General features: G+C 38.5%; 1 protein-coding gene across 5 annotated transcripts in view; it reads left to right on the top strand.

Annotated features, from left to right (window-relative positions):
- EIF4E (eukaryotic translation initiation factor 4E) overlaps positions 1 to 25,899 on the top strand; it is a 127,195-nt gene that overhangs the window by 72,688 nt on the left and 28,608 nt on the right. For 2 of the 5 annotated variants that reach the window (XM_082391780.1, XM_082391778.1), the window contains one exon: positions 7,016 to 7,062. In XM_082391780.1, the coding sequence (XP_082247906.1) occupies positions 7,045 to 7,062 (18 nt within the window). In that variant the 5' untranslated portion in view covers positions 7,016 to 7,044. Of the gene's footprint in view, positions 1 to 7,015; positions 7,063 to 10,935; positions 11,009 to 23,737; positions 23,757 to 24,340; positions 24,380 to 25,899 lie in introns of those variants that run through there. The other 3 variants (XM_082391777.1, XM_082391779.1, XM_082391776.1) reach the window with 3 other exon arrangements.

Below are 25,899 nucleotides of genomic sequence, written 5' to 3'. Positions count from 1 at the left end.
TAACATTCCTTTTTTTTTGGCTGCGTTGGGTCTTTGTTGCGGCACGCGGGCTTTCTCTAGTTGCCGTGAGCAGGGGCTACTTCCTTGCGTTGCGGGGCTTCTCATTGCAGTGGCTTCTCTTGTTACGGAGCACCGGCTCTAGGTGCGCGGACTTCAGTAGTTGGGGCTTGCGGGCTCTAGAGCACAGGCTCAATAGTTGTGGCGCACGGGCTTAGTTGCTCCGCGGCATGTGGGATCTTCCCGAACCAGGGCTCAAACCCATGTCCCCTGCATAGGCAGGCAGATTCTCAACCACTGAGCCACCAGGGAAGCCCAACATTACTTTTTAAGACAAAAAAATAAACAAAACTTAATAAGTGAAAATATTTAAATATTTTCACTTAAATATTTTCAGTCAAGTATCGCTCTGCTCAAGTATTAATTACATTTAGCTAATCCTTTTTGTAACTAACAAAACAATAATTTCCCTTTAGTTTTTAAATTTCAACAATGACTGCTGACATTTTCCTATATATTGCCAAAATCTCTTTCAGAATGTAAAAATTAAGCTCTAATAAAGGGATAAAATCGTGTTTACTTATCTTGCCACCTTATTTTACTGTAAAATAAAATAGGTATTTAACTCTCATGCGAACCTATTCTCTTACCTTTCAAGGGGGAAAAGCATATAAGCCTATATGGAAAAACTTTTAAGCAAGGTCAGATTTTTTTTTTAAGGTTCTGTTTCCATAAATTGCCTGGCAATTAAACTAACAGTTTGTTTCATAAATCTGCCCAGCATAGTAATTTTTTTTCATTTTCCAGAAGTCACTTTTTATAAGCTAAGTACATCCAGTCTGCTAATATGCATTAGCATAGATCAAACCCTTTTCCCCTTCTTAAAACCTGATAATCTCAGGCACTGATACGATAAAGTATGGACCCCTGTTTCCTAACTTTCCATTTCAGAGCTGTGAATGCTGTTGGTCAATTTGTACTACATGCATCCACAGACCTGACAAAAGCTCTCCCCAAATAGTAAGTCTTTAATAGTGATTTGTCATTTTTTTCAAAAGATATAAATGGCTCTCTTGCGAGTATTATTACCATTATTTTATTACTTATTTTTAACAAAACAATAATCACAGTTTTCCATTAGCTACTTGAAACACATAAGGTGATATCTGAGAATTTTTAGTACATGCCATGTTTCTAAGCAATGTCCTGAATGAGGATTGGTATCTCTCAAACTCTGAACTTAAAATAAGAGTTTAGAGGCAGGTGAATCCAAAATTTCTAATTCACAGGTCTCCAAAGATGCTGTTGGAGTAGAAAGGCACATGGCAAGTCCTGGGGAAGGTAGCCATCCAGACCATTCCTGTAGATGGGTGTTTCCTCAGAGAGTCATCACAATCTGAGGACACAGAGAAAATCCTGTCCACAGGGGTAGTTTTCTTTTAGCCAAGCTCATAGAGCGTAAGTAAAACAAACTAAAAAATTTAGTGCCAGTTAGGATGGACTCTGAGCGATACACCTAGTCTAGACATTCATGCATCCATATCAGCCCTACATATATACAAATCAATACCAGAAGATATGTTCGTCATATGGTTGCTTGGTAAACCTGGAACCAAAACAAGGAGAATTCGTTGTGGTGTCCTCAAGAAACCGTTCCCAATGAGGGCCAAATGGACCAGAGATCCGTATTTTTGCACCAGGGCACTCTGTCCCCAGAACAAAACTAGATGGTCAAATATTGTCATTCTGGATTCCTCTTTTATAGATGGTAAGCAGACCAGCTCCCACCCATTAACATATTTCTTTAGACAAGTTCAATGTAAGCACTTACTCATGTATGTAGCAATGAAAATCCAGTCATGCTTCCCTGAAGTTCCACACAAATCTCTGAATTTTGGGTGTTTACAATCTTGTGGGTTATTTCTAAAAGCTACTGATCTCATCCCACTACATTTAAATTTTTTTCTAATTTCAATTTTAAAAGGTAAATTACGTTTATTTATAGTATCTTATTGTTGACCCAGCATACTCCTTACCTGAATTTTTCACATACTCTTTGCAGATTATTTCTCATTATTTCAGACAATTATCTTTCTTATTAGGCAGTCCAATTACAATCTAGTCAATATTATATAGTGTTAAGAGCCCTGAAGACAGAACTGTGTTCTTGGGAAAGTTATTTAACCTCAGTTTCCTTATCTATCTCAGAATGTTGTTTTGAAGATAAAATGAGGTATTATCAATGCACATAAACTGCTTAACATGATACCTGGTATATAGTAATTTTCCTATTACATTGTTAGTCCTAAGGCTAGAATTCTGTGAAGTTTTAAAAATTTTGGTTTTTCCCAAATATTTGTTGGCATTCTACCTATAAATCATCAAGGACCTAACATTTGGCTAGTGGAGGCAACCAATGACTAATTAAATAATATTTAATATAATACTGGGTTTAGAGCTAGAGTTATAAAGTGGCCTGAAGAAAATAAAGCAGGGTAAGGAGATAAAGAGTAAGGAGCATGATAATTTACATAGGGTGGTCAAGGAAGCCTTCCCTCAGGAGATGGCATTGGAACAGAGATCTGAATGAAACCAGGGAAGAAACGAAGTGACTGTGTCAATCGTTAGGTGTATGAGTGCTTATTTTGGCTTGTTAGCTGCACCCTTTCTGTTCTTAGTCACACTTCTTTATATGGGTAGTGAACTATTTATATATCTATGACTTAGGATGCCAAACAGATTTAACAGTCCAGAAAGGAAGTGCCTGGGCTTCCCATGTCCTCTAAATATCCTTCAAATTTTACACATTTCCCATTACTTAGTACTTCTTGAATTGTCAGTTTTGTAAATGAACTTAGTATTAGAAGTCCTTCAAAGAGATACAGGCATTTTGGAAGACCCTATCAGAGGAAAGCAGCTTTGGTATAGAAGAAAGAATCTTGGAGTCAAGAGAATTGGGTTTGAATTCCAACTCACCCATTGGCTGTGTGGACTTGCCTGTGTCCCCGACTTTACTGAGTCTGTTTCTTTATCTGTAAGATGGGGGTGATAATGTTTAATTCACATATTTGTTATAAAGGTCAAATGAATTAATTGATGTGAAAAATATGTGGTATGTTATAAGAAATCAATAGTTGACTCTGAAAGCTTGGAATATCCTTAAAGATAATGGGCGGGGGTTGGTTCTCTGCATAGAAGAATTCTTAAGCATATTACACTATACAAAAAGTAGAAATAATAAATTTATGTTAATATAATATTACATCATGGTAATTATAGTTAACATTGAGTGCTTACTATATTCTCAGAACTATTCTAAGTTACATGGAGTAACTCATTTCTCACACTAACCATACAAGCTAAGTACTGTTATTGTGCCTATCTAACTCATGACAAAATGAAACACAAAGAGACTAAATAATCTGCATGTGGTTACAGTAAAGGGGAGAATTGGGATTATGAACCAAGAAAATTTGACATTGGAGCTCATGCTCTCAAATACTAAACTATATAATTGTAATTTAAACGATTATTTATCCTGTTTGAAGCCATCATTTTAGGTCTTTCCTAAAGTAACATCACTGTAGAAAGTGACAATAACAATTAAAAAAATAGAGTATAAAGTATAACCAAGTTTAAAAAGAGAGTGAAAAAGGTTTTAAAAAAGTTAATGTTAACTAGAGGTTGGTTTAGATTATATCTAAAGTTAATACCCAAAATTAAAATATTAAGGATCATTTACTTTATTATGCGATTTCATATCTTCAGTCTCAAAACCTATTCATTTTAAGAAAAAACGATTGCTTAGTACTAATCCAAGTCTAAGAAAGGCAACTAATTTAAACAGAATGTCTAAAATTCCAAGGCCTGTTTCTTTTTTAAATCCTAGACAGTGTAGCAGTAATATTTTTGAGGGATTGATCATAGCAGATGTGATCAGTTTGAACCATAGTTGAACAATGCCCAGCAAAACAATGACTTTGATTATCTAGAAAACCTAAATAAATTCCAATGACAAAATACATGATAAAAATGATGTGCTGTTTTTATTATGATGTGTTCTATTAAATTATTTAAAGTCTCTTTACCATGAGTTAGATCTATAAAGACTAGTAATATACCAGCTTCAGGATTATATTATGTAGAGAAAAGATCATGACTATTTACAGATGCTAAATGATAACCAATCATTCCAGGCATTTATTTATTTATTTATTTTCCAGGATTTTAAATAATAGTTACCATGATACTATGCTGGGCCATTAATTATGTATTAACTAGGGCTTCCCTGGTGGTGCAGTGGTTAAGAATCCGCCTGCCAATGCAGGGGACACGGGTTCAAGCACTGGTCCAGGAAGATCCCACATGCCGCAGAGCAACTAAGCCCCTGTGCCACAACTACTGAGCCTGCGCTCTAGAGCCTGCTCGCCACAACTAGAAAGTCCACGCACAGCAACAAAGACCTAACACAGCCAAAAATATAAATAAATAAATAAATTTTAAAAAAAAATTATGTATTAACTAGATAACTCCAACAAGTAGAATAGTGTTTCAATACCATATCCCATTTCAAATATCTTTTTTATTACTCTTTAAGAACAAGCACAAATATGGTAGTAATGTAACAAATGTACTTTTTTGTGGATTAATAGATTAATAAACAATAAGATATTTCAGATTGGCAAAAGCAAAACAACCATATACACACATAGATAAAAACCTAATCACCAAGTCTTTGACATGGTAGAGTCTAATGGTAATATTAGGAAAAGACACATGAATGTGTCATAAAACACATGCAACAAAGCTCATACAAAATGGAGAGAAATTAAGCTCCAAAGAAGAGGAGTATATATATATACTTCTACTATATATGTATAGTAGAAGTACTAGGATGATTGACAAAAGTGAGGTGTGTTTTGATCAAGAGAAAAGTTAAAAAAATGGAAGCTATTATTAAAAGGAAGTTTTAAGAACATCACTGGTTTTCAGTCCCACTGAAATCTCTTTAAATTTTAAATCTCTTTTGTTCTATTATCTAGCAGCACTGGGAAAATAATACATCTATACTAGCTCTTCAAAGAAGATAACAGGATACTACTTTTAAACAACAGAAAGTATCACTGAGATCGACTGTAATTACTTTGGATAGGTTAACTAAGAGTAGATAGTCTGTAAATAGAAATCCATTTATCCATTTATTTTGTTTTCAGAATTCTTTCTACTTTAAACCTACTAGAGCTGAGTTGACTGGTCAAAAGCTTTTATTAATCGTGTCTGGCATCCAGGTGAACCAAAGCATATGATCAGGCAATGGTTTTGAGTTCTTATTACAGCCTCAATTATGTGTTAGCCAACTCAAGCGACCATTATGTAGTCAGTAATAGGTATGACACAGCTCTGGACATCAGCAACACTGTAAGCAGGCAGGCACAGGCAACCTGCTTATACTGATTTTTCTGGTGTTAACATTCTTAAGAAGCATGGAAAATAGTAATCATATGTCTTCCTCATTAAAACCTTACAGTAGCGCTCTACTAGATTTCTTTACCTCTGTTTTTTGTATTAATAACTGTGCAGAATAACACTGTCTTGAGAAATGACAGCACAGCATCTTACAGGGAAACGAAATATAGGATGCCACTGTAGGGATAAATTTCTAATTACCAGTGATTATTGTGAATATAACACTATTTTCCTGAACATTAAAGTCTCCATGGAGGGTAGCTACAGTTAAAAAAAAAAAAATTGTTTTGAAACTTTAAAATTGCATTGGTGTACATGATAATGTAACAAAGTACACAAAAGAAAAATTTTAAACATTGTTTAAAAAAAAACATTAGGGGAAGCCGCTGATCCTTAGGAAGGCACGAGTTTGACTATTATGAAGCATTTAGGGAGTCCGATTCATTTTCAAAGCTAGTTACAATCATTAGCATAGCACACCCTTGTGAGGTTAAGTGTATTATCATCTGTGCTTCATAAATGAAAAAGCTAGGGCACTGAATGATTAAGTCACTCGCCTAAGGAGAATGAGTCAACGTCAAGAGTCATAGTTGACCCGGCCTAACGACTCCTGACGGTCAATCCAGGGCTTAGTCAGCGGGGGCCGGAGTGGCTTCCCTGGCTGGCACCGGACTTGGGCTATTTCCGACCACGTTAAAGCAGAACAGTGGAAGCGAGAGGACCCAACTTGCAAATGATTTTTATTTCCACGCAAGCCTTAGCCCTGAGGTCTTAATCTCAGGAGTTGGAACAGGAAACGCTGTCGGGTGCACTCCCCCTCCCCCAACCTGTGGCAAGTGGGTACTGTGGGCGGCTCCGCCACCCCCTTTGGCAGTGATGGCCATGAGTGAGCACCAGCGTTAGCAGAGCCGGGGTACCGGGGAGGGTTGACTGCTTAAACAACGATTCTCCACCGCCGCCTCTTTATGAAACTAAGAGAAAACGGTGTGCAGTCAAAAGAAATTAAATAAACACACAGGCAACTTGTCCTAGGACCTCAACTAAGCAAATGAAGCCTTATTGTGCGTGCTGAGCCTTCGGTTCCTAACCTTTCGGGGAAGATGGGAGGACAGGGCGACAAAGGGTACAGTAGGCATGCCTGGCAGTAAGTGCGACAGCAGCTATCCAGGCGGAAGAGCAGAGGACTGAAAACCACCCTCCAGCACGCGTGTGTCCTCCGCGCCGAGAACCGCGCACCGTACCCATCGACCACGTGACCAGTCCTTTTTTTTTAAACGTCTTTGCCTAAAAGAAAAAAAAACGAAAAGAGAGAGAGAGAGAGAGAGAGAGAGAGAGAGAGAGAGAGAGAGAGAAGGAGAGAGAGAGAGAGAGAGAGAGACAGAGAAGGAGAGAGAGAGAGAAGGAGACTCCACTTCCCAGAGGCCTCTTGTGAAACACGCCGCCGCAGTCTTGCGCAGGCGCCGCCAGGGCCAAACGGACACGTCCGTCACGTGAACAGTAGCCGGCCAATCCGGTTTGAATCTCATTTTTTTCCTCTCACCCCCCCCTTCAGGAGCGGTTGTGCGATCAGATCGATCTAAGATGGCGACTGTGGAACCGGTGAGTATTGCTTTTGGCCCCCACCCCCACCGGCCCGCACGCTCCGTCTCCCTTCGGACTCGGGGACCCCGCGGGACGGCGTTCCCGGGCGCGCACGCTACCCCTTGCCGCCCCCTCCCCCTCTCCGTGGGCCTGACCTCCCCGCGGACAACTGGGGGCGCCCCGGAGGTTGGCCGCGACGGCGTGTAGAGCCCACGTTCTGGTGGGGGCCCGAGAGCTCGCGGAGAGGTGTGGGGGAGGGGCGGCGCCTCAGGCGGAGCCGCGAGGGGGTTCGAGGGTGGAGGGTGACCTGGGCCCTGGGCTAGGTGTGTGGGAATTGTGTCTTCGGGATAGGACGGCGCTGGGCCGTCTCCGAGCTGGCGCCGGGATCCGCAGGGAGGGTGGGCGGCGAGCCGGCCTGGAATGAGATGGAGGGAGCCCCGGGGCAGCCTTTCCGTGTCTCCCTCCCTCGCTCTAGCCCAGGGGCTCGGGTGCGGGCGCGCACCGGGACTCCTTAGACCGGTGGGCCGTGGAGCCGGTGGGCGCGCGTAGCCCTAGGGTGAGTTGGGCGGGAGTGGTGCCGCGGCGTGCGCGGAGGAGCTTCGACCTCGCCGAGGGGAGCCGAGAGCGGCCAGCGCATGTTACGCCCGCGCGTCCGAGAGTTGCCGGGGTGGGCGGCAGGGGAGGCGAGAAAGGTTTGGAGTGGGGAGGAGAACCCCGTGTCACGCGGTAAAGCTCTGCGAGTAGGATGAAGGGTGGTGGTGGTGGTTAGCAGGGGGATCACATTGTCCTCGCCCCTCCATGCTGGAGGCTGGGCTGTCATGGAGGAGGGAAGGGGGAGGAGCGAGGCCTACGGATAGCTGCTGCCGGTCTGGTTGCCGGCCGGACCTGCTGCATTTCACACGCGCCTGTCTCCCATTCATTCATCCTTTCCGCGCAGTGCGCACGCCTCAGAGAATGCGAGTGGGTGTAGATCCGTCTGTTCTTCCGAGTCTGTCTTTCTCGTCTGGAAGGTTCCTCAGGCACAGTTTATTGGAAATAGGAACTTAACTTTTAAAGTTAATTTTCCATTTGATTTTCTCTTTATCCGTTCTGCTGGTTTCCCTCCCAGTTTGGGCACCATCTTAAACTTCTTTCAAGCAAGCTGATCCCAGAGCACCAAGTTGATTGTTAACCGTACAAAGGAGGGAGTATCTTTGTCATAGTTTGGGTTTGCCGGCAGTGGCTCATTGAAACTTGTAGGCCTGTGTTGCCGTTTCAGGAATGTCACATTCTAAGTGATACTTTAGAGGCATAATACATTAACCAGAAAACCTTTGATACTCTGGAACCAGTTCTGGACCTTGGTTGCCAGATATTTTCATATATCTTTAATGGTAGTTTGTGATTTTGATAATGGCTTCCCAATTTGCTTTGACTTTTTAAAGACTTTTATAACTATTAAAAAACTAGTTATGAAAAGGTCTATAGAATACAAAAATGCTTATTTTTCATTACATTGACGTAAACTATCCTTACCTTGTTGCCAGAATTTAAGGCAGATTTTCTGCTTGGTTGCTTATTCTTTTATTGGTACCAGTGTTTATCTATATTCCTGGAAATTAGATTGACTACAGAACTTTCTTAAGTTGCTGATACAGTTAAATGATTTTTAGAACATTAATGTTAAATAGATAAAAGATAAATATGTAAAACTTTAACTTAAAACCTTTTAATGGGCTCTGATATTACTTCTGACTGGATCAACTCTCCTACCCACCGTACCAGCGTCAGTAAAAGCATTACAGCTGGTAATAAGGGCAAGGCTAAAACCTCTAAACAATAAAACAATAATGTAGTCTGTGAAGTTTCAGTAACATTTAGGGCCTTTGGGTTTTGCAGGCTATGCTGTTTTGTTTCAACAACAGGGAACAAAACTACAAAGTGTTGAAGGACTGTTTTGAGTCAGTAAATATTTATAGCTCCTGATACGTTTAGGACCTTGTACCAAGTGTTCTTTAGGATACAGAGTTATACAAAATGTGATTTTATACCTTGTTCAGTGTAAATTTTAGGAGCTTAATTTCCAGTGATCTGGTCAATGATGCAGTATAGCATTCCTTCTAGTGCTGACCCCAGGGAGGTTTCAATACTGCATTTAAATTTGGGGAGTAGGGAACCTAAAAACTTAGTGTCTGAAAGTCAAAAGCCAGATTGAAACTATAATAACCAGAGGATGCATGTAAAATAATTTTAAGTGTTTATTTTTAGTGAAAAATGCAACTTTAAAGTACTTTTAATGCACCTTTGTCCACAGGTTAGTCATTTAGAATTCTTTTTGACAATTTTAAATAGTGGGATTTTTTTTTTTTAAGCAGCTGGTTAGTATTTGCTGCAATTGAGGTATCCCTGTAAAAGCCTACAAAAAGCATATTTGTTCATTGCTATTTCAGCTAGCTTGTGAGTTTCCTTATTACTTTTTTGCTGGGCATAATCAGAAGCACCTGGAGTCATGGGTTTATTTCTGCTTGTCCCACCTTTGTAGGCATTCAGGGAATTTTTATCTACGGAAATTAAGTAAAATATCAGTCATTTTCAGTTTGATATTGTGTGCTTCTCAAGTGTGCGTGTATGAGATCATTTAGGTTAAGAAGTGGCTTACATGGAATCTAAAAAAATGATACAAATGAACTTATTTACAAAACAGGAATAGATTCACAGACATAGGGGAAAGGGAGGAGGAAGGGATAAATTAGGAGTTTGGGATTAACAGATACACACTGTATAAAATAGATAAACAACAGGGACGTACTATAGAGCACAGGGAACTATATTAGGTATCTTGTAATAACCTATAATGGAAAAGAATATACATACGTATATATATAAAAAACTGAATCACTTTGCTAATACACCTGAAACTAACACAGCATTGTAAATCAACTATACTTCCAAAAAACCCCACAACAAAACACACACAGACACATAAAAGAAGTGGCTTACAGATATTAAACTTGTTGACAAGCTTGATAGGTATATTAAAGGAAGCATTTTACCTCTTAACAGGCAATATGGCAAAGTTTTGAACATTGGGGTAAACAATACTCTCCTATTATTCTGTTGGTATTTGAATTGTGGTTAGGTCAAAATTAGACTTTGTGGGTAGATCAAAGTTAGATTTAATATTAGTTGGCGAAGGTGGCAGGCCATCTTGCCTCCAGTGGGTCGTGGTTTTTGGCAGCTTTTATCTTCATTCTGCATTCTTCATTATTGGGTATTTTTGACCTGTAGTTCTTTTAAAGGTAAGAGATTTTGTTTCTTTAGTTAAATTGAAGGTATATAATTTTACTTGTTTTTACATTGTATCTCTTGAATTTTTTAAACTGTACATTAGTTTCATAAATGGAATCAACTTGGACGGTCAGCTGATCTAATGTTTCCTTTTTTATCCTTTAGAAACATGTTTTGTATTGCAAAGAGTTTATTAAAAGTAAATAAGTCTTAAATACGTGTTGACAAATATGTTGTTATATAATGCCATGGTTTTTTGCTAACCAAAGACTATTGATTAACTAGCAGACCTTGCAAATTAATATGCATATTTTTGCTTTAAGAAAGAACCCAGTATATCAAAGTTCATTCATAAACCAAACAAATTTAGTTCTGGTGTTTATATTTTATATTTTACTTGTTTTTTACTCTGAATTAAAATTATGCCTAATTATTTGACTTAACAGAAGTCCAGTTTAGAAATAGACGTAGTTTTTTTTTTTTTTTTTTTTTTTTTTAGACGTAGTTTTATACACCAAAGTTGCAGAGAATAAAATGTTTAATGAATTATGTAACCTTAATCCAATTTGGACAGAAAATTCTATGCAAAAATTTTTTTTAAGTATTCTTTTTAATTTATATAAGGTTAAGAATATAGGAGAAGTACCAGCAGTCCTGGATGTAACAAGGAGCCTATGAAGTAGTTGTTCTAGCAATGGTAATTTCTTCTTTTCCTTCTCAGCTACTATTAGAAATTTCCTTGCTCTTCTGGTACCTGTGAATTGCTCCATTTTTGTCATAGAGAATATTTTGAGAAGTGGAAACGAGTCTGAATTATAGTCTAATTTTAATATCTGTGTGACCTTGAAGACTGAAATTTCTAAGTCTAGCTGAAAAATGGGAATAAGATATAGTGGTTTTGATTTTCAAATGCACTATTCAGGGATGAAAATTTGTCAGTTGTGAAGAACTAGATAGGGGACTTCCCTGGTGGCGCAGTGGTTAAGAATCCACCTGCCAATGCAGGGGACATGGGTTAGAGCCCTGGTCCGGGAAGATCCCACATGCCGCGGAGCAACTAAGCCCGTGCGCCACAACTACTGAGCCTGCACTCTAGAGCCTGCGAGCCACTACTACTGAAGCCCACGTACCACAACTACTGAAGGCCGTGCGCCTAGAGACGTGCTCTGCAACAAGAGAAGCCTCCTCAGTGAGAAGCCAGTGCACCGCAATGAAGAGTAGCCCCGCTCACAGCAGTGAAGACCCAACACAGCCAAAAATAAATAAATAAATAAATTTATTTTTTAAAAAAAGAACTAGATAAAGTTAATATTCCATAGGTGTGCTGCATGTAGGTGTATCCATGCAAAGTTGTACTCACCTTTTCCTCTCTTTGCTAGGAGATTTATATAGCCAACTTTATCATTTCTTTGCCATTATTAAGAAATACAAAGCTTATGACCCATAACCCACAGATACTCTTCCCACTCCTTACTGTAAAAATCACTAGTGTTTCTTTAAAAGTCCCTATACGTGTCTAGAGAAAAAAGAAAGGATGGCTTTTGTCTCTTAAGTACTAAGTAGTCCCTTCTAGAACCTGAGAATGTGGTCAGAAAAGTAAGATCGTCTTTCCCAGTTGGAACTTTTGATACATCTTCCATAGAAACAATAGGAAGCTGTAGTTTTGGCTCACTGTGTTCAACAAGTTTCTATGGAATTATGACAGATCTACCCAGCATTGAATTTCCAGGGCTATAGATTTAGAGTTCTAAGCAACTGAATAAAAATGATCTTTTAAACACAGCCTGTAACAGTGATTTTTAATGTAGGTGATTTTTATAACTTAATAATGGCTAACACAAAGCACTTACTGTGTATCAGGCACCTTACTAAGTGCTTTACATATATTCATTTAATTTTTAACAGCAAACTGATGAGGTAGGTATTATTCTTATTTCACAGATGAGGAAACCAAGGCACGGAGAGATTAAGTAAGTTTGTGTGACTAACTTGCCCAAGATCACAGAGCTAATAAGTGGTGGGGTGGAGTTCAAACTAAAGCAGCCAAGTTCCAGAGTGTGTGTTCTTAACCATGACACTGTCTTTCCCATAGGCATGTAATGTGTGTTCCTTGTGTGACTTGGAAAGATTAATTTGATAAACTTAATAGATATTTTGCTACAGTTCTAAAAGAAATTATGTGGACATTTGTTTTTAGTTTCTGTTGTACTACAGTGTTTGCTAACTGATATCCAAAGTGTAGAATCTTAAGAAAATGTCACCTTGGTGTCTAAATTTGAGGACTAAATAAGTAGTTATACTGGTCATACTTCAGTAACTGGTCCAGAACTTTGTGCTTTGATTTCTAAAGAAAGTGAATGGTCACTCTTCTTCTCCCTCTTCTCATTTGATTTCTAGACCTGTCAATTCATATGATTTGCCAGTTAAAATATTTTGCTAGTGAAAACAGTGTAGTGAAATTGAAAAAAAATTTGCAGACGTGGAATTTACTCTCATCTACCTTTATACTTTTAGTAATTTTGGTGAAAGGTCTGGCAAAGAGTTAAGCAGTTGTTTTGAAAAAGTTTCAGTTGTAGTATGTTGCTAGTCTTAAAAGCTAAATTATTTGGGGAAGGTAGAAGTAATAAGACCATAAGATTTCTCTGAAACTCATGTCTTTGCAGTAATCTTTACTTTTGTTTATTTTTATAAATTTACTTATTTTTGGCTGCGTTGGGTCTTTGTTGCTGTGCGCAGTTTTTCTCTAGTTGCAGCGAGCGGGGCTACTCTTCGTTGTGGTGGGCAGGCTTCTCATTGCGGTGGCTTCTCCTGTTGCAGAGCACGGGCTCTAGGTGTGCAGGCTCAGTAGTTGTGGCTCGCGGGCTCTAGAGTGCAGGCCCAGTAGTTGTGGCGCATAAGCTAAGTTGCTCCGCGTGTGGGATCTTCCAGGACCAGGGCTTGAACCTGTGTCCCCTGCATTGGCAGGCGGATTCTTAACCACTGCACCACCAGGGAAGCCGTGCAGTAACCTTTAAAACTAAAATGTCTTTAGTTATATATTTTAAATGTGTTCATACAAAATGCTATAGAGAAATTAGAAATTACAGAAACCTTTCTGTGCTCTGCTTATTACAGTGACAGTAAGTTTTAGTATTTATGTGAACTGATACTAGTATTGCTATAAAAAATTCTTTCGGGGTTTTACATGGGTCATCTTAGGGCAACAGCTTATGTAACCACAGAGTCTGATAACTTAAAGTATTAACTAAGGTCAGTATTTTAATAGATAAAATATCTTGTAGTTTTTTTAAAATCTTAATATTGTGGGATAAATACTTTTTACAGGTGAGAAATTCATATTTCAATTGATTTTTTTTTTAATTTTAAAACTTTTTAAAATTTAAAATTAAATAAAAGTTTCTACCAAGGTCACATAGTTCCTAAGTGAGAGAGGGAGAACTCCAACCCAGGTCCTATCTTCAAGCTTTATTACTGTACTTAAAAAAAAACAACTAAAATTCAACCAAAACTAAAATGTCCAACTCTTTGCCTTCAGCAAAACTCTTACCTTATGGATAAAATTGATGCGTAGGTCATCGTTATACACAAATAAACATAAAATCATATCTGAAAGGATGTATCAGATGGTTTATGGGTGGTGGCATGATGGGATTAGGAGCAATACATTTTATTTTTTCTTTTGAACTTGTGTGACGTATTTTAAAATAATATTTAGTAAAATCTCTTGGGTTTTGGTTTATAGATAATGGTATTTTAGCTTTTTTAAATAGCTTTTTTCTTGAAGATGAGTAATAAATGCTCATGGTTCAAAATTCAAATGGATCCTTTTAGCAAACAGCTGGAGCCTGTGACCTCATTTTCAGAATAATGTTTTTAAATTAAATAAAATACATAGGATTACAAAGGAAACTAATTATGTTGAAGTACAGTAAGGATTAAGTGAGTTAACATGAAACATTAAGGGTGCTGCCTGGCACAGGCAAAGTCCTGTCTCATTGGTGTGAAAAACCTATCTCCTATCTATTTTCTCCAGCTACCTAGTTCTCCTCTCCAAAGCATCCAATGTTAACCAGTTTTTTTGAGGATTCTTCTTAAAAAAGGCTGTCCAAGAGAACTTTCTGTGATGATGGAAGTGTTCTATATTTATGCTGACCAATACGGTAGCCACTAGCGGCACTATTGAGCACTTGAAATAAGACTGATCCAACCCAGGAGATGAATTTTAAACTTGAATTAATTGTAATTTTTAATTAATTGAAATTTAATTCCATATGTAACTAGTGGATACCAAATTGGACAGTGTGGCTCTAGAATCTAGACATATCCTGGTGTATACAAACACATGTTGTATTATAACTTTGTTAGGTACAACTGAATATGACAAAGACCAGTTTGGTTGGGCAAGTTATTTTTTAATTTTATTCTAGAAAACGTCTCTCTGTAATTTATTTTTTAATTTTTTTCTCTCTATATTTTAAACTTTCAAAGATAATTATTTGGTCTTGTATGGACAATTGAAATTGTCCTAAAATTACAATTGTCCTATGACCTTGTTTGCTGTTTAAGAAAATGTGTGTGAATAGCCCATTGTATATACATTGTCCACAACTCAAATTTTGTACAAAAGAGTATACAATGAAGTCTTCTCAAGCTGATCCCATCCAGGTGGATCACTTCTAGGGGCAACCACCATGGTCAGTTCATATCTTTCTGTAGAGATTTGTATTCAGTTGGCCCCCCCCATCCACGGATTTCCATCTGAGGATTCAACCAACTGTGGATCAAATTTTGGAGAGCTGTCTGTACTATCCCATTTTATATAAGGGACTTGAACATCTATAGATTTTGGTATCCGAGAGGATCCTAGAACCAGTCCCCCACAGATGTCGAGGGACAACTATATATACAAGCAAATATGATGTGCAGTTGACTCTTGAACAACATGGGTTTGAACTGCGTGGCTCCACTTATACATACACGGATTTTTTTCACTTAATACGTACTAAAGTACTACGTGATCTGCGGTTGTTTGAATCTGCAAATGTGGGACCTTGGATGAGGAGGGCTGGCTGTAAAGTTATGTGTGGATTTAAGACTGTGTAGAGGGTCAGTGCTCCTAACCCCTATGTTGTTCAAGGGTCAACTGTATATTCTTTCAAAAAAATATGGGCTTCCCTGGTGGCGCAGTGGTTGAGAATCTGCCTGCCAATGCAGGGGACACGGGTTCCAGCCCTGGTCTGGGAAGATCCCACATGCCGCGGAGCAACTAGGCCCGTGAGCCACAACTACTGAGCCTGCGCATCTGGAGCCTGTGCTCCACAACAAGAGAGGCCGCAATAGTGAGAGACCCGCGCACCACAATGAGGAGTGGCCCCCGCTTGCCACAACTAGAGAAAGCCCTCGCACAGAAACAAAGACCCAACACAGCCAAAAATAAATAAATTAATTAAAAAAATAATAATTAAAAATGTGCAGTGAAAAAAAAAGCAAAAAACAAAAAAACTGCTGATCCCAACCCCACTTCACACCAATTAAAACAGAAAAAAAATAAAAAATAAAAAAAATAAATGGTAGCCAATTCTATACACTATTCTGGCACATTGTGTTTTTCACTTAATATATTTTTTAGAGCATTACATATAAACACAAAGCTTTCACTTTTTTTCTGATGGTATGTATTACATGGTTTGGTCTTAAAACATTTTTATTTCTATACTGATGAACATTTGCTAGGGTTCAATTAAGGCATGTAAGTATATTGGAGTTTATAATATTACTGTATAGATTGTAAAAGGGAGTGTGATTGTTAATTTAGGGATGAATTATAGTACCGTTTGTGTTTATTGATGTGGCTATGTGATCCATACCAGATGAGCCAAGGACTAGGTGATAAATTGAACAATTAGAAAGATTGGTAACTACTATTATTATTTGAGAAAGGCAATAGAAAATTCACAGGTGTGGAAGATTGTTAGTTATGCCCCCTAAAGAATCATACCTCCCTGTATCCATACCTTTGAGTAGTCTACAGTCCCCCCGCCCCCACTGGGCTTAGCCATGTAACTTGCTTTGGAATTGCTTTGGAACCATTTGCTATTTCAGTGCTGTGATGAATAACCCTTTACCTGTGTCATTCTACACATGGGGTAGTATATCTGTAAGATCAATGTTTTGGCAACAAATTGAAAATTAAAAAACTCTACTGGTCAAATAAAACACTTCTGTGACTGTCGTCCATCAGGCTACAATTGTTTTTTTTTTTTTAGAGATCCCCTCCTTTCTAATAGCGAGATGCTTATATGTAGAAAAAATGTGAAATACATTTGTACATAAGTTTTAGAGTAATAAACTGAAGACCCATGTACCCATCACATAAGACAACATCAGTACCTCAATTTTTTTTCTTAATTTTTTAAATTTTTATTTATTTTTGGATGTGTTGGGTCTTTGTTGCTGCGCGCGGGCTTTCTCTAGTTGCGGGGAGCAGGGGCTACTCTTTGTTGCGGTGCGTGAGCTTCTCATTGCGGTGGCTTCTCTTGTTGCGGAGCACGGGCTCTAGAGCGCAGGCTCAGTAGTTGTGGCGACGGGCTTAGTTGCTCCGCGGCATGTGGGATCTTCCCGGACCAGGGCTCGAACCCGTATCCCCTGCATTGGCAGGCAGATTCTTAACCACTGCATCACCAGGGAAGCCCCAGTACCTCAGTCTTATACTCTGTGGTCACATTTTCATTTCTTTGCCTCCTTCCCTACTCACTATCCTGACTTTCATGTTAGTCGTTCCCTTGAATTTTTTTTTTTTTACAGTATGATTATCTTTAGAGTTTAATCTCCAGTGTGTATATCTTTCAGCTAAGTATTTTAGTTTTGAAAAACTAAAAACTTAGACGATGTGTAGGGAAAGCACAGTATTGCTACTGTTACAGGTAGGTTCTTAAGATAAGCTGAACACCATTTCTGGGTTATAGTTTGGCTTCAGCTTCCTGGAATTTCTACTGGAGCCCATCTTGGGAAAACGAGTGGACAAGATCATGAACATGTTCTGGGAAACACAGGACTCTACGGTTATCTGCTGGGGCTGTGGTATGGGCCAGGCAGAGCCTTCAGTTAGGAGAGTGGTCTCTTGGAGTGAGCTGCTCTATATCTTGTTTAAGAATAGGTTAATTCTGGTGTGAAATTCTGAGCTGTTCCAGGGAGCAGGGCACAAAAGAGGAAAAAGGAGCTTTGTTAACATATTTTTTTTTTTTTTTTTTTTAATTTATGGCTGTGTTGGGTCTTCGTTTCTGTGCGAGGGCTTTCTCTAGTTGCGGCAAGTGGGGGCCACTCTTCATCGCGGTGTGCGGGCCTCTCACTATCGTGGCCTCTCTTGGTGCGGAGCACAGGCTCCAGACGCGCAGGCTCAGCAATTGTGGCTCACGGGCCTAGTCGCTCCGCGGCATGTGGGATCCTCCCAGACCAGGGCTCGAACCCGTGTCCCCTGCATTGGCAGGCAGATTCTCAACCACTGCGCCACCAGGGAAGCCCTGTTAACATATTTTTAAGCTGAGTTACGTGTACATAAATGTTCAGGCCAGGGACTTCCCTGGTAGTGCCGTAGTCAAGAATCCGCCTGCCAGTGCAGGGGACACAGGTTTGAGCCCTGGTCCGGGAAGATCCCACATGCTGCGGAGCAACTAAGCCTGTGCGCCACAACTACTGAGCCTGTGCTCTAGAGACCCGCGAGCTACAGCTACTGAGGCCCGTGCGCCTAGAGCCCATGCTCCGCAACAAGAGAAGCCACTGCAATGAGAAGCCCGCGCACCACAACGAAGACTCAATGCAGCCATAGATAGATAAATAAATTTTAAAAATAATAAATTTACAATTAAAAAAATACCAAAAAAAAAAAAAAAGTCCAGGCCAGACACATGGCAGTCGTTTTTTAATAAAAGGTAGAATAGTAAGCCTCTTGGTCATAACAGACAGCACATGAATGTAGCCTGAATCACATTGCTTCAATCTAGACCGTTGGCTCTCTATATCTGGTGCACACCTATCTTTTTTGGATCTCTTTTGACTGTGTTCCTTATTTGCTCTCATATGACTTCTGTGTTGCACCCCTCTGTTTGCTGTATCTCTTGTTTTCCTTTTATTTGGTTACTTGTTTCACTTTGGTGGATCACATCTTCCAGAACTTTTTTGAGAAAAGGTACATGAGGGTTATTGAAGATTTTTGAGACCATGCCTATTGGACAATATCATATCTGTAGTTTGGCTGCGTGTAGAATTCTTTTCTTCAGAATTTTGAAGTTCCATGGTCATCTTCTCTTGTAACTGTTGATAACTGAGGAATTATTCCGATGACTCTTATTTTTTTAACGTGACCATTTCCCTTCTACTCACCAGAAACTTATAGAGTCTTTCCTTGTCCCCATTTCACAATGACATGCTTTAGTATGAGTATTGTCATCCATTGTGCTGGGTACTTATTGGACTTTAATATAGCAACTCCTATCCGTCACTTCTGAGAGACTTATTGGTGATTTTCCTCTCCCCTGTTTCTCTTTGAAACAGTTATTCAGATATTGGATCTACTGCAGTGGTTCGTTAGTGTCTGCGAGCTCTGATACACTCTCACTCATTTAAATTTTGCTCTCATTTTCTCTTTTTGTTTGGTTTTCTGGGAAATTTATTTTCCAGCCTTTTCTGTCTCATAATTTTAATTTCCAGATGTTCTCTCTGGTCTTCTGAATCTTCATTTTTATAGCTTCCTGTAATTGTGTGCATGCAAAAACTTAACTTATCCTTTTGAGGATATATATAGGTACATATTTTTAAAGGCATTTTCTATTCCCTGCCTGTCTGTTTCCTCCAAATTGCTTATTTTCTTTTTATTTTTGAACTCATGGCAGCAATCCTAGGGACTTGGAGTAGGGGGAGGGGATGGAGGGATCTAGTTATTTCCCAAACATCTTTCACTGGATTCTTTTTAATTTACTCCCTTCCTTCACTCCCAGTCCTAAAGGTGCTGCCAGGAGACTTCAAGGTGTATATTGATTACTTAGCCCTTTCCATCTACATGCCAGTTCTTCTTTTTTTGCTGCTCTTCCCATGGTTGTGGGTTTTTGTTTTTTTGTTTTTTTTGGTAAATTACTATAGTTTTAGTGGGGTTTTGAGAGGGAAAAGAATTAGAACCATTTATTTATTGAAACATTTGAGTGTCTATCATGTGCCACGCACTCTTGAGTGCTTAACCCACCTCCCTCTTAACCTAAGAGTTACTGGATTACTGAATAGAAAAGAAATAAAGAACTAATACTTATTACCACACTTAAAAAGTAACTTTTTGTTGCATTCTAGTGTTTTTCTTTAGGCAAAAAATGCCAGGAATAATAAACCTAGCAAGTTCTTTGCAGCATTCATATACCCAAATGCCAGAGCCTTCAAGTGCCCAGGAATTATAAACCCTAACAGTTTGCAGGATTCATAAATAAAAGCAGTACAACTCTGAGAATTACAGTGGAGGACTTTAATAAATGAAGAATCACTTAATCACATAATTTGATTTTGAAAGAGTTAATGTTGGAAAGATGTTAATTTTTCCGAATTTTATGTGTAAATTCAGTATAAACTGAGTCAAAATGCCAAAATCTTTGCCAGTGGGGTGGGAAGCTATGCTTTATTTTTATTGTTTTGAATTTTTAAATTTAATTTATTTTTTTATGCAGCAGGTTCTTATTGGGAAGCTACACTTTATGCTGGGGTTCTCAAGCTGGCCTTAGGGCTGCTTTTGTGTGGCCTGCTAGTAGCTAAGATTTTTTTTTTTTTTTAATTTATTTTGGTTGCATTGGGTCGTGGGCTATGTCTAGTTGCGGCAGGTGGGGGCTATTCTTCGTTGCGGTGCGCGGACTTCTCATTGCAGTGGCTTCTCTTGTTTCAGAGCACAGGCTCTAGGCGCGTGGGCTTCAGTCATTGTGGCACGCGGGTTCAGTAGTTGTGGCTCGCGGGATCTAGAGTGCAGGCTCAGTAGTTGTGGCGCATGGGCTTAGTTGCTCCATGGCATGTGGGATCTTCCCGGACCAGAGATCGAACCAGTGTCCCCTACATTGGCAGGTGGATTCTTAACCGCTGCACCACCAGGGAAGTCCCAAGAATGGTTTTTATTTCAAAAAGTAAAACAAAACAATAAGTGATAGAAGTTTACCAGCCTAAAATATTTACTCTCTGGCCCTTTAGAGAAAAAGTTTGCAAGTTTATTTGAAAGAATAAACAAATGAGAATTGGCAGTAAATTTTTGAAAAGGAGGAGAAAAGGGGAATAGAGAATTTGCCCTACATGGAGAAAAAAACATTATTCAACAAAGGTAACTTATAAAAATGTGATATTGGTGCAAGTGGGGACTGACATCTTTGGAACAGACTGAACAGTCCAGGAGTAGAGTCTTTGTGTATTTGGGCTTCAGTATAATTTTGTTACAATAAATTTGGAGCATTTAGCTCTGTATGAAGAAAAAATCATCTGCAATCCCAACAACGTGTTCTCTGGTTAATATTTTGGTTTACTTGTTTGTGGATTCTTTTTTCTCACCATGTCTCTCTTTGCGCCTATTTCTTTTCCTTTGACTTTTTAAGAGCAATTTTAGGTTCACTACAAAATGGAAAGGAGGGTACAAAGGGTTCTGATATACCTCCTGCCCCAACATCCACAGTCTCCCCCACAATCAACATTCCACACCAGAGGGGTACATTTGTTACACTGGATGAACCTACATTGACATGTCATTATCACCCGAAGTCTGTACATTACATCACAACTCACTCTTGGTGTTGTATATTCTGTAGGTTTGGACACATGTAAAATAACAGTTAGCATTATAGTTTCATACAGAGTAGTTTCACTGCCTAAAAATCTTCTGTCTGTTCATCCCTCTTCCTCCCTAACCCCCAGCAAGCACTAATCTTTTTGCTGTCCCTGTAGTTTTGTCTTTTCCAGAAATACAGTTCTTATCGTATAGTTATACAATATATAGCCTCTTTTTTTTAATATTTTATTTTTTATAAATTTATTTATTTTATTTTTCTATATTTTTTTTGGCTGTGTTGGGTCTTCGTTGCTGCCTGCGGGCTTTCTCTAGTTGTGGCGAGCGGGGGCTACTCCTCGTTGTGGTGCGCGGGCCTCTCATTGCGGTGGCTTCTCTTGTTGCGGAGCACGGGCTCTAGGCACACGGGCTTCAGTAGTTGTGGCACGTGGGCTCAGTAGTTGTGGTGCACAGGCTTAGTTGCTCCGTGGCATGTGGGGTCTTCCCAGAACAGGGCTCAAACCTGTGTCCCCTGCATTAGCAGGTGGATTCTTAACCACTGTGCCACCAGGGAAGCCCAGTAGATAGCCTCTTAAGCCTCCTTTCATTTAGTAATATGCATTTAAGATTCCTCTATGTCTTTTCACAGCTTGTTAGCTTATTTCTTAGTGCAGAATAATATTCCATTGTCTGGATGTACCACGTTTATTTGGGACTGGTTAAATTAAAAATAAAGTGCCCTCCCCCACAAAAGTAAAGTTCTCATTATTTATTCAGTCCTGAAATCTTTTTTCCACCTTTATGTTAACATTTTAAAATGATTTTCCAAACATCACTTCTAGTGCCTATATTATAAACACCATGATTTATCTGTTGCCTTTTCGTCATATCTTTTAATATATATATTGCCTCTAGTTTTGCTTCCTGATATAAAATATATGAAGCTTTTATTGTCCTGACAGTTCCTTTGAAGAAATCTCTTAAAAGTATAGCTGGGTTAAAGAATATAGATGTTTTTATATTTGGAAGTTTGGATGGTTCATTAACTTAAGTGAAAGGATATAGTCATACTCTATAAACCTGGGAACATTTGAAACAGTGACTGTAGTACCTGGTTTTCTAATATTTAAAGAAATACAGGTTGATTTCTTTTGAAAGATGGCTTAAATACTTGGAGAATAAAAGGATAAATCTAATTTTCTTATTAAACCATAGTTTACATTGAAATTTTAACTTTTAACATTACAGAACTTTAAAAAAACTAACGCATGGAATTTAAAAAGAATTCAACTGCTTATTTAACTAACATGTTAAAATTGACTTTTTAAAAATATTTATTTTTTTAATTGGTTGCACCAGGTCTTAGTTGTGGCAAGTGGGCTCCTTAGTTGTGGCATGCAAACTCTTAGTTGTGGCATGCATGTGGGATCTAGTTCCCTGACCAGGGATCGAACCTGGGGCCCCTGCATTGGGAGCGCAGAGTCTTAACCACTGTGCCACCAGGGAAGTCCCTAAAATTGATTTTTTATAACTAATATTTAATCAGTATCATTAAATTTTAGTTATGCTTTTTAAAGTTTTGAAAGGAATAAACTTTAAAAGAAGCAGCAAATTCTTTAAAATGTTTGCTTTTCAAATTGTAATTATAAATCTTTAAAGAATGAATGAAATAGAAATCATCATGTTACGGGAACCAGTATAGTTTTGTGCAATGTAAATGCTTGTCCTAACATCATTTTAATGTTATTTTGAAGCACTAATTTTTACTTTTGTATAATATTCAACTTATGTAAATTTCTCCTTAGTTATTTAAAAAATGTGAATCTTCTGGTAGCCTTTGGTTTAAGTAGTATTGACGTTTAAATTTTATTGTTAACCTCATCATTCTTGATCATACATGTTTGTTATTTCTTATGTCTTTGTCACACTTTCTGAATTTGTAGTCTTGTCCTAAGCTACATGAGATGTGCAGAATAATTTGGTTGACAGATATTAGTGTTCCTTTAAGAATTAGTTGATTTTAAATGTAACAAGATGCCTACAAGTCTTTCTAGTTTTAAAATTACATTCTAGAAGATAAGAAATGCAAATGTGACCTATAGGAATTTTTTTATATTAGTAGAATGTGGTTAAGTGTAATTTGCTGACTATCCAGAAATACAAATTTTTAGCTGTAGCACAGCAAATTTAACTCTGTTCACTTGAAAGTCTAGGGCTAGTCATCAAGTTTAGTCAGGTAATTACATTATTACTTAAATAATAAATTGAACAGCTATTAAATTTTGTAGTAATTTTTAGACACAACACAGTTTGTGCAGATGATCAAAGCTCTTCCCTCTGTACCTCAGCTTTCAGTATTATTGTTTAGGTGTCATATTATATTAGTAAAAAAGAATATTAAAAAGTACTGTTTTGAATCAGAATTGATATATGGGATCTCACAGTCCTTTACATGAAAAATAAATTCTCCATTTGAGCAGTGTTTTAAACTTAAAAGGTTTGTATTTTGCTAAATCTACATATGTTGTTTATCTACTTTGGCTTTTTAGTTTATGGCACAAAGGTCACCAATTTGATCCTTTATTACAGACAAGGAAGAAGACCTGCAAAATCCACAGCTGTACTTTTCCTGATGAGTGATGCTAGATTAGCTGGTATTCCTTTACTATAGGTATATATTTGAAAACTGACACCGAAAACAGTTGGTTTAATTATTTGTGGTAATTTTCACTGTTTACACCAGATTTTTTTTTCATTCCTTACAAGGCAGGTGGTGAGGCTTTATTTGTTTTTGTGTACTAGTTAATTAATTATACTAATTTACATATGGGAGGGTGCTGGGGGAAATGTCTCTTTACTAAAAAGAGACCTGGGAACTGAATGTGTGGATACTAAAAGGAAGAGTAAAGTATCCTGAAGTCTATTTACATATGTTGTATTAAAAAATAATCTTAGAGTTAATTATTTGTATCCATAAAAGATAGCTTTTATATATGTTTACCTGTATTTCTGAGATATTTTGATCACATAGCCATTTAGTACACTGTCTTGCATAATATAAAATCGGTATAATCAGTCATTGGTATTTACTTGCTTTTTCCCCTAGTAGTGGGATTGTGTGTGGGTGTGTGTTTGTGTGTGTGTGTTTGAAGAGTGAAGTGTACCATTCATGCCTTTCTTCTAATTTATTGGCAGTGGCATGCGCTTGGAAGATAGTGAAAGTGCTGAGCCTGAGGCTGCGGTACAAAGCATAGTACATACTGTAGGGTTATGCTGCCTGGAAAGAGTACCTTGGTAACCATATATAATTTGTTATCCAATTTTGGGCACTTCTGAGAGTGAACAAGGGTTTTAGTAATAATAATTATGCTGAAACGACAAACAGGTAAAATTTGGACACATAGTATCCCTAGCTATGAATCTTGACAGTCCTGCAGTAAAATGTAGACTATAGGTAGGACTTGTTAACTTCCCAGGGCTTAAATTTGAAGAGCGGAGAGAGTAGTAGTTTCACAGTATTGTGAAGATTGAATATACTGAATAACGTATATAAAAATATGCAGCCCATTGCTTGTTAGTAACTGCTTAGTAAATGTTACCTATCAAGTAAAAACTCATAGTTTGGTAGAAGTGTGAGGATTTGTGTTAACCACTTTAAAAATCATAAGACACTACCATCTTCTTCTGTTCTTAACTTTGCTCACCCTTCTGTTCATTATTTCATATCTTTATTTAATGCCTTCAGTTTACTGAAATGTTGGGTTAGTAACTGGTAGAGATAATTGTAGCTGCCTTGGCCATAATAGCATTTACATTTTTATTAAAGCCACAAATGGTCTTTGCCATTCAGCTAAAAAATAGTGAAGCTAGGAAGGGGAAATATAAGGAAGTGCTACTGGAGATGGGTTACCAATAATATTGTTATCTGTTATTTGGTACTATGGTGTTTTGCCCCACCAAATCATATATCTGTGAATGGCAGAGTTGGGATTCCTACCTGGGTAACATGGCTCCGGAGTGTGTAATCTAAACCAGTGTCTCTTATACTCTGGTAGAAAACTAGTATGTTTTTCTTTTTTTTATAAATGAGGCCATTGTTAATCTGTATGATTTTTATTCTTTTTTTTAAAATTTTTATTTATTTATTTTATTTATGGCTGTGTTGGGTCTTCGTTTCTGTGCGAGGGCTTTCTCTAGCTGCGGCAAGTGGGGGCCACTCTTCATCATGGTGCACGGGCCCCTCACTATCGCAGCCTCTCTCGTTGCGGAGCACAGGCTCCAGACGCGCAGGCTCAGCAATTGTGGCTCACGGGCCTAGTCGCTCCGCGGCATGTGGGATCCTCCCAGACCAGGTCTCGAACCCTTGGCCCCTGCATTGGCAGGCAGATTCTCAGCCATTGCGCCACCAGGGAAGCCCAAGGGTTTTTAAGGAGAATTTTGTGAAGTTGGTGCTACAAATATCACATAGTACTCCTGTACCGACCTATTTTTTGGTGATCCTAAGTCTCAGATACCTAACTAGTTAATAGCCTTACAAAGAATTTTAAGAGGAGATATAATTTCAAAATACTTTATTTTTAAACTCAATTTATATTAAAAGTACTTAGCAGGGCTTCCCTCGTGGCACAGTGGTTAAGAATCCTCCCATCAGTGCAGGGGACACTGGTTCGAGCCCTGGTCTGGGAAGATCCCACGTGCCGCCAAGCACCTAAGCCCGTGTGCCACAACTGCTGAGCCTGTGTTCTAGAGCCCGCGAGCCACAACTACTGAGCCTGTGTGCTACAACTACTGAAGCCCGCGCACCTAGAGCCTGT

The sequence above is a fragment of the Balaenoptera borealis genome (assembly GCF_965194805.1).
Source record: "Balaenoptera borealis genome assembly, chromosome: 4".
NCBI classification, from domain to species: Eukaryota; Metazoa; Chordata; class Mammalia; order Artiodactyla; family Balaenopteridae; genus Balaenoptera; species Balaenoptera borealis.
This window is presented reverse-complemented; position numbering and strand designations above follow the sequence as displayed.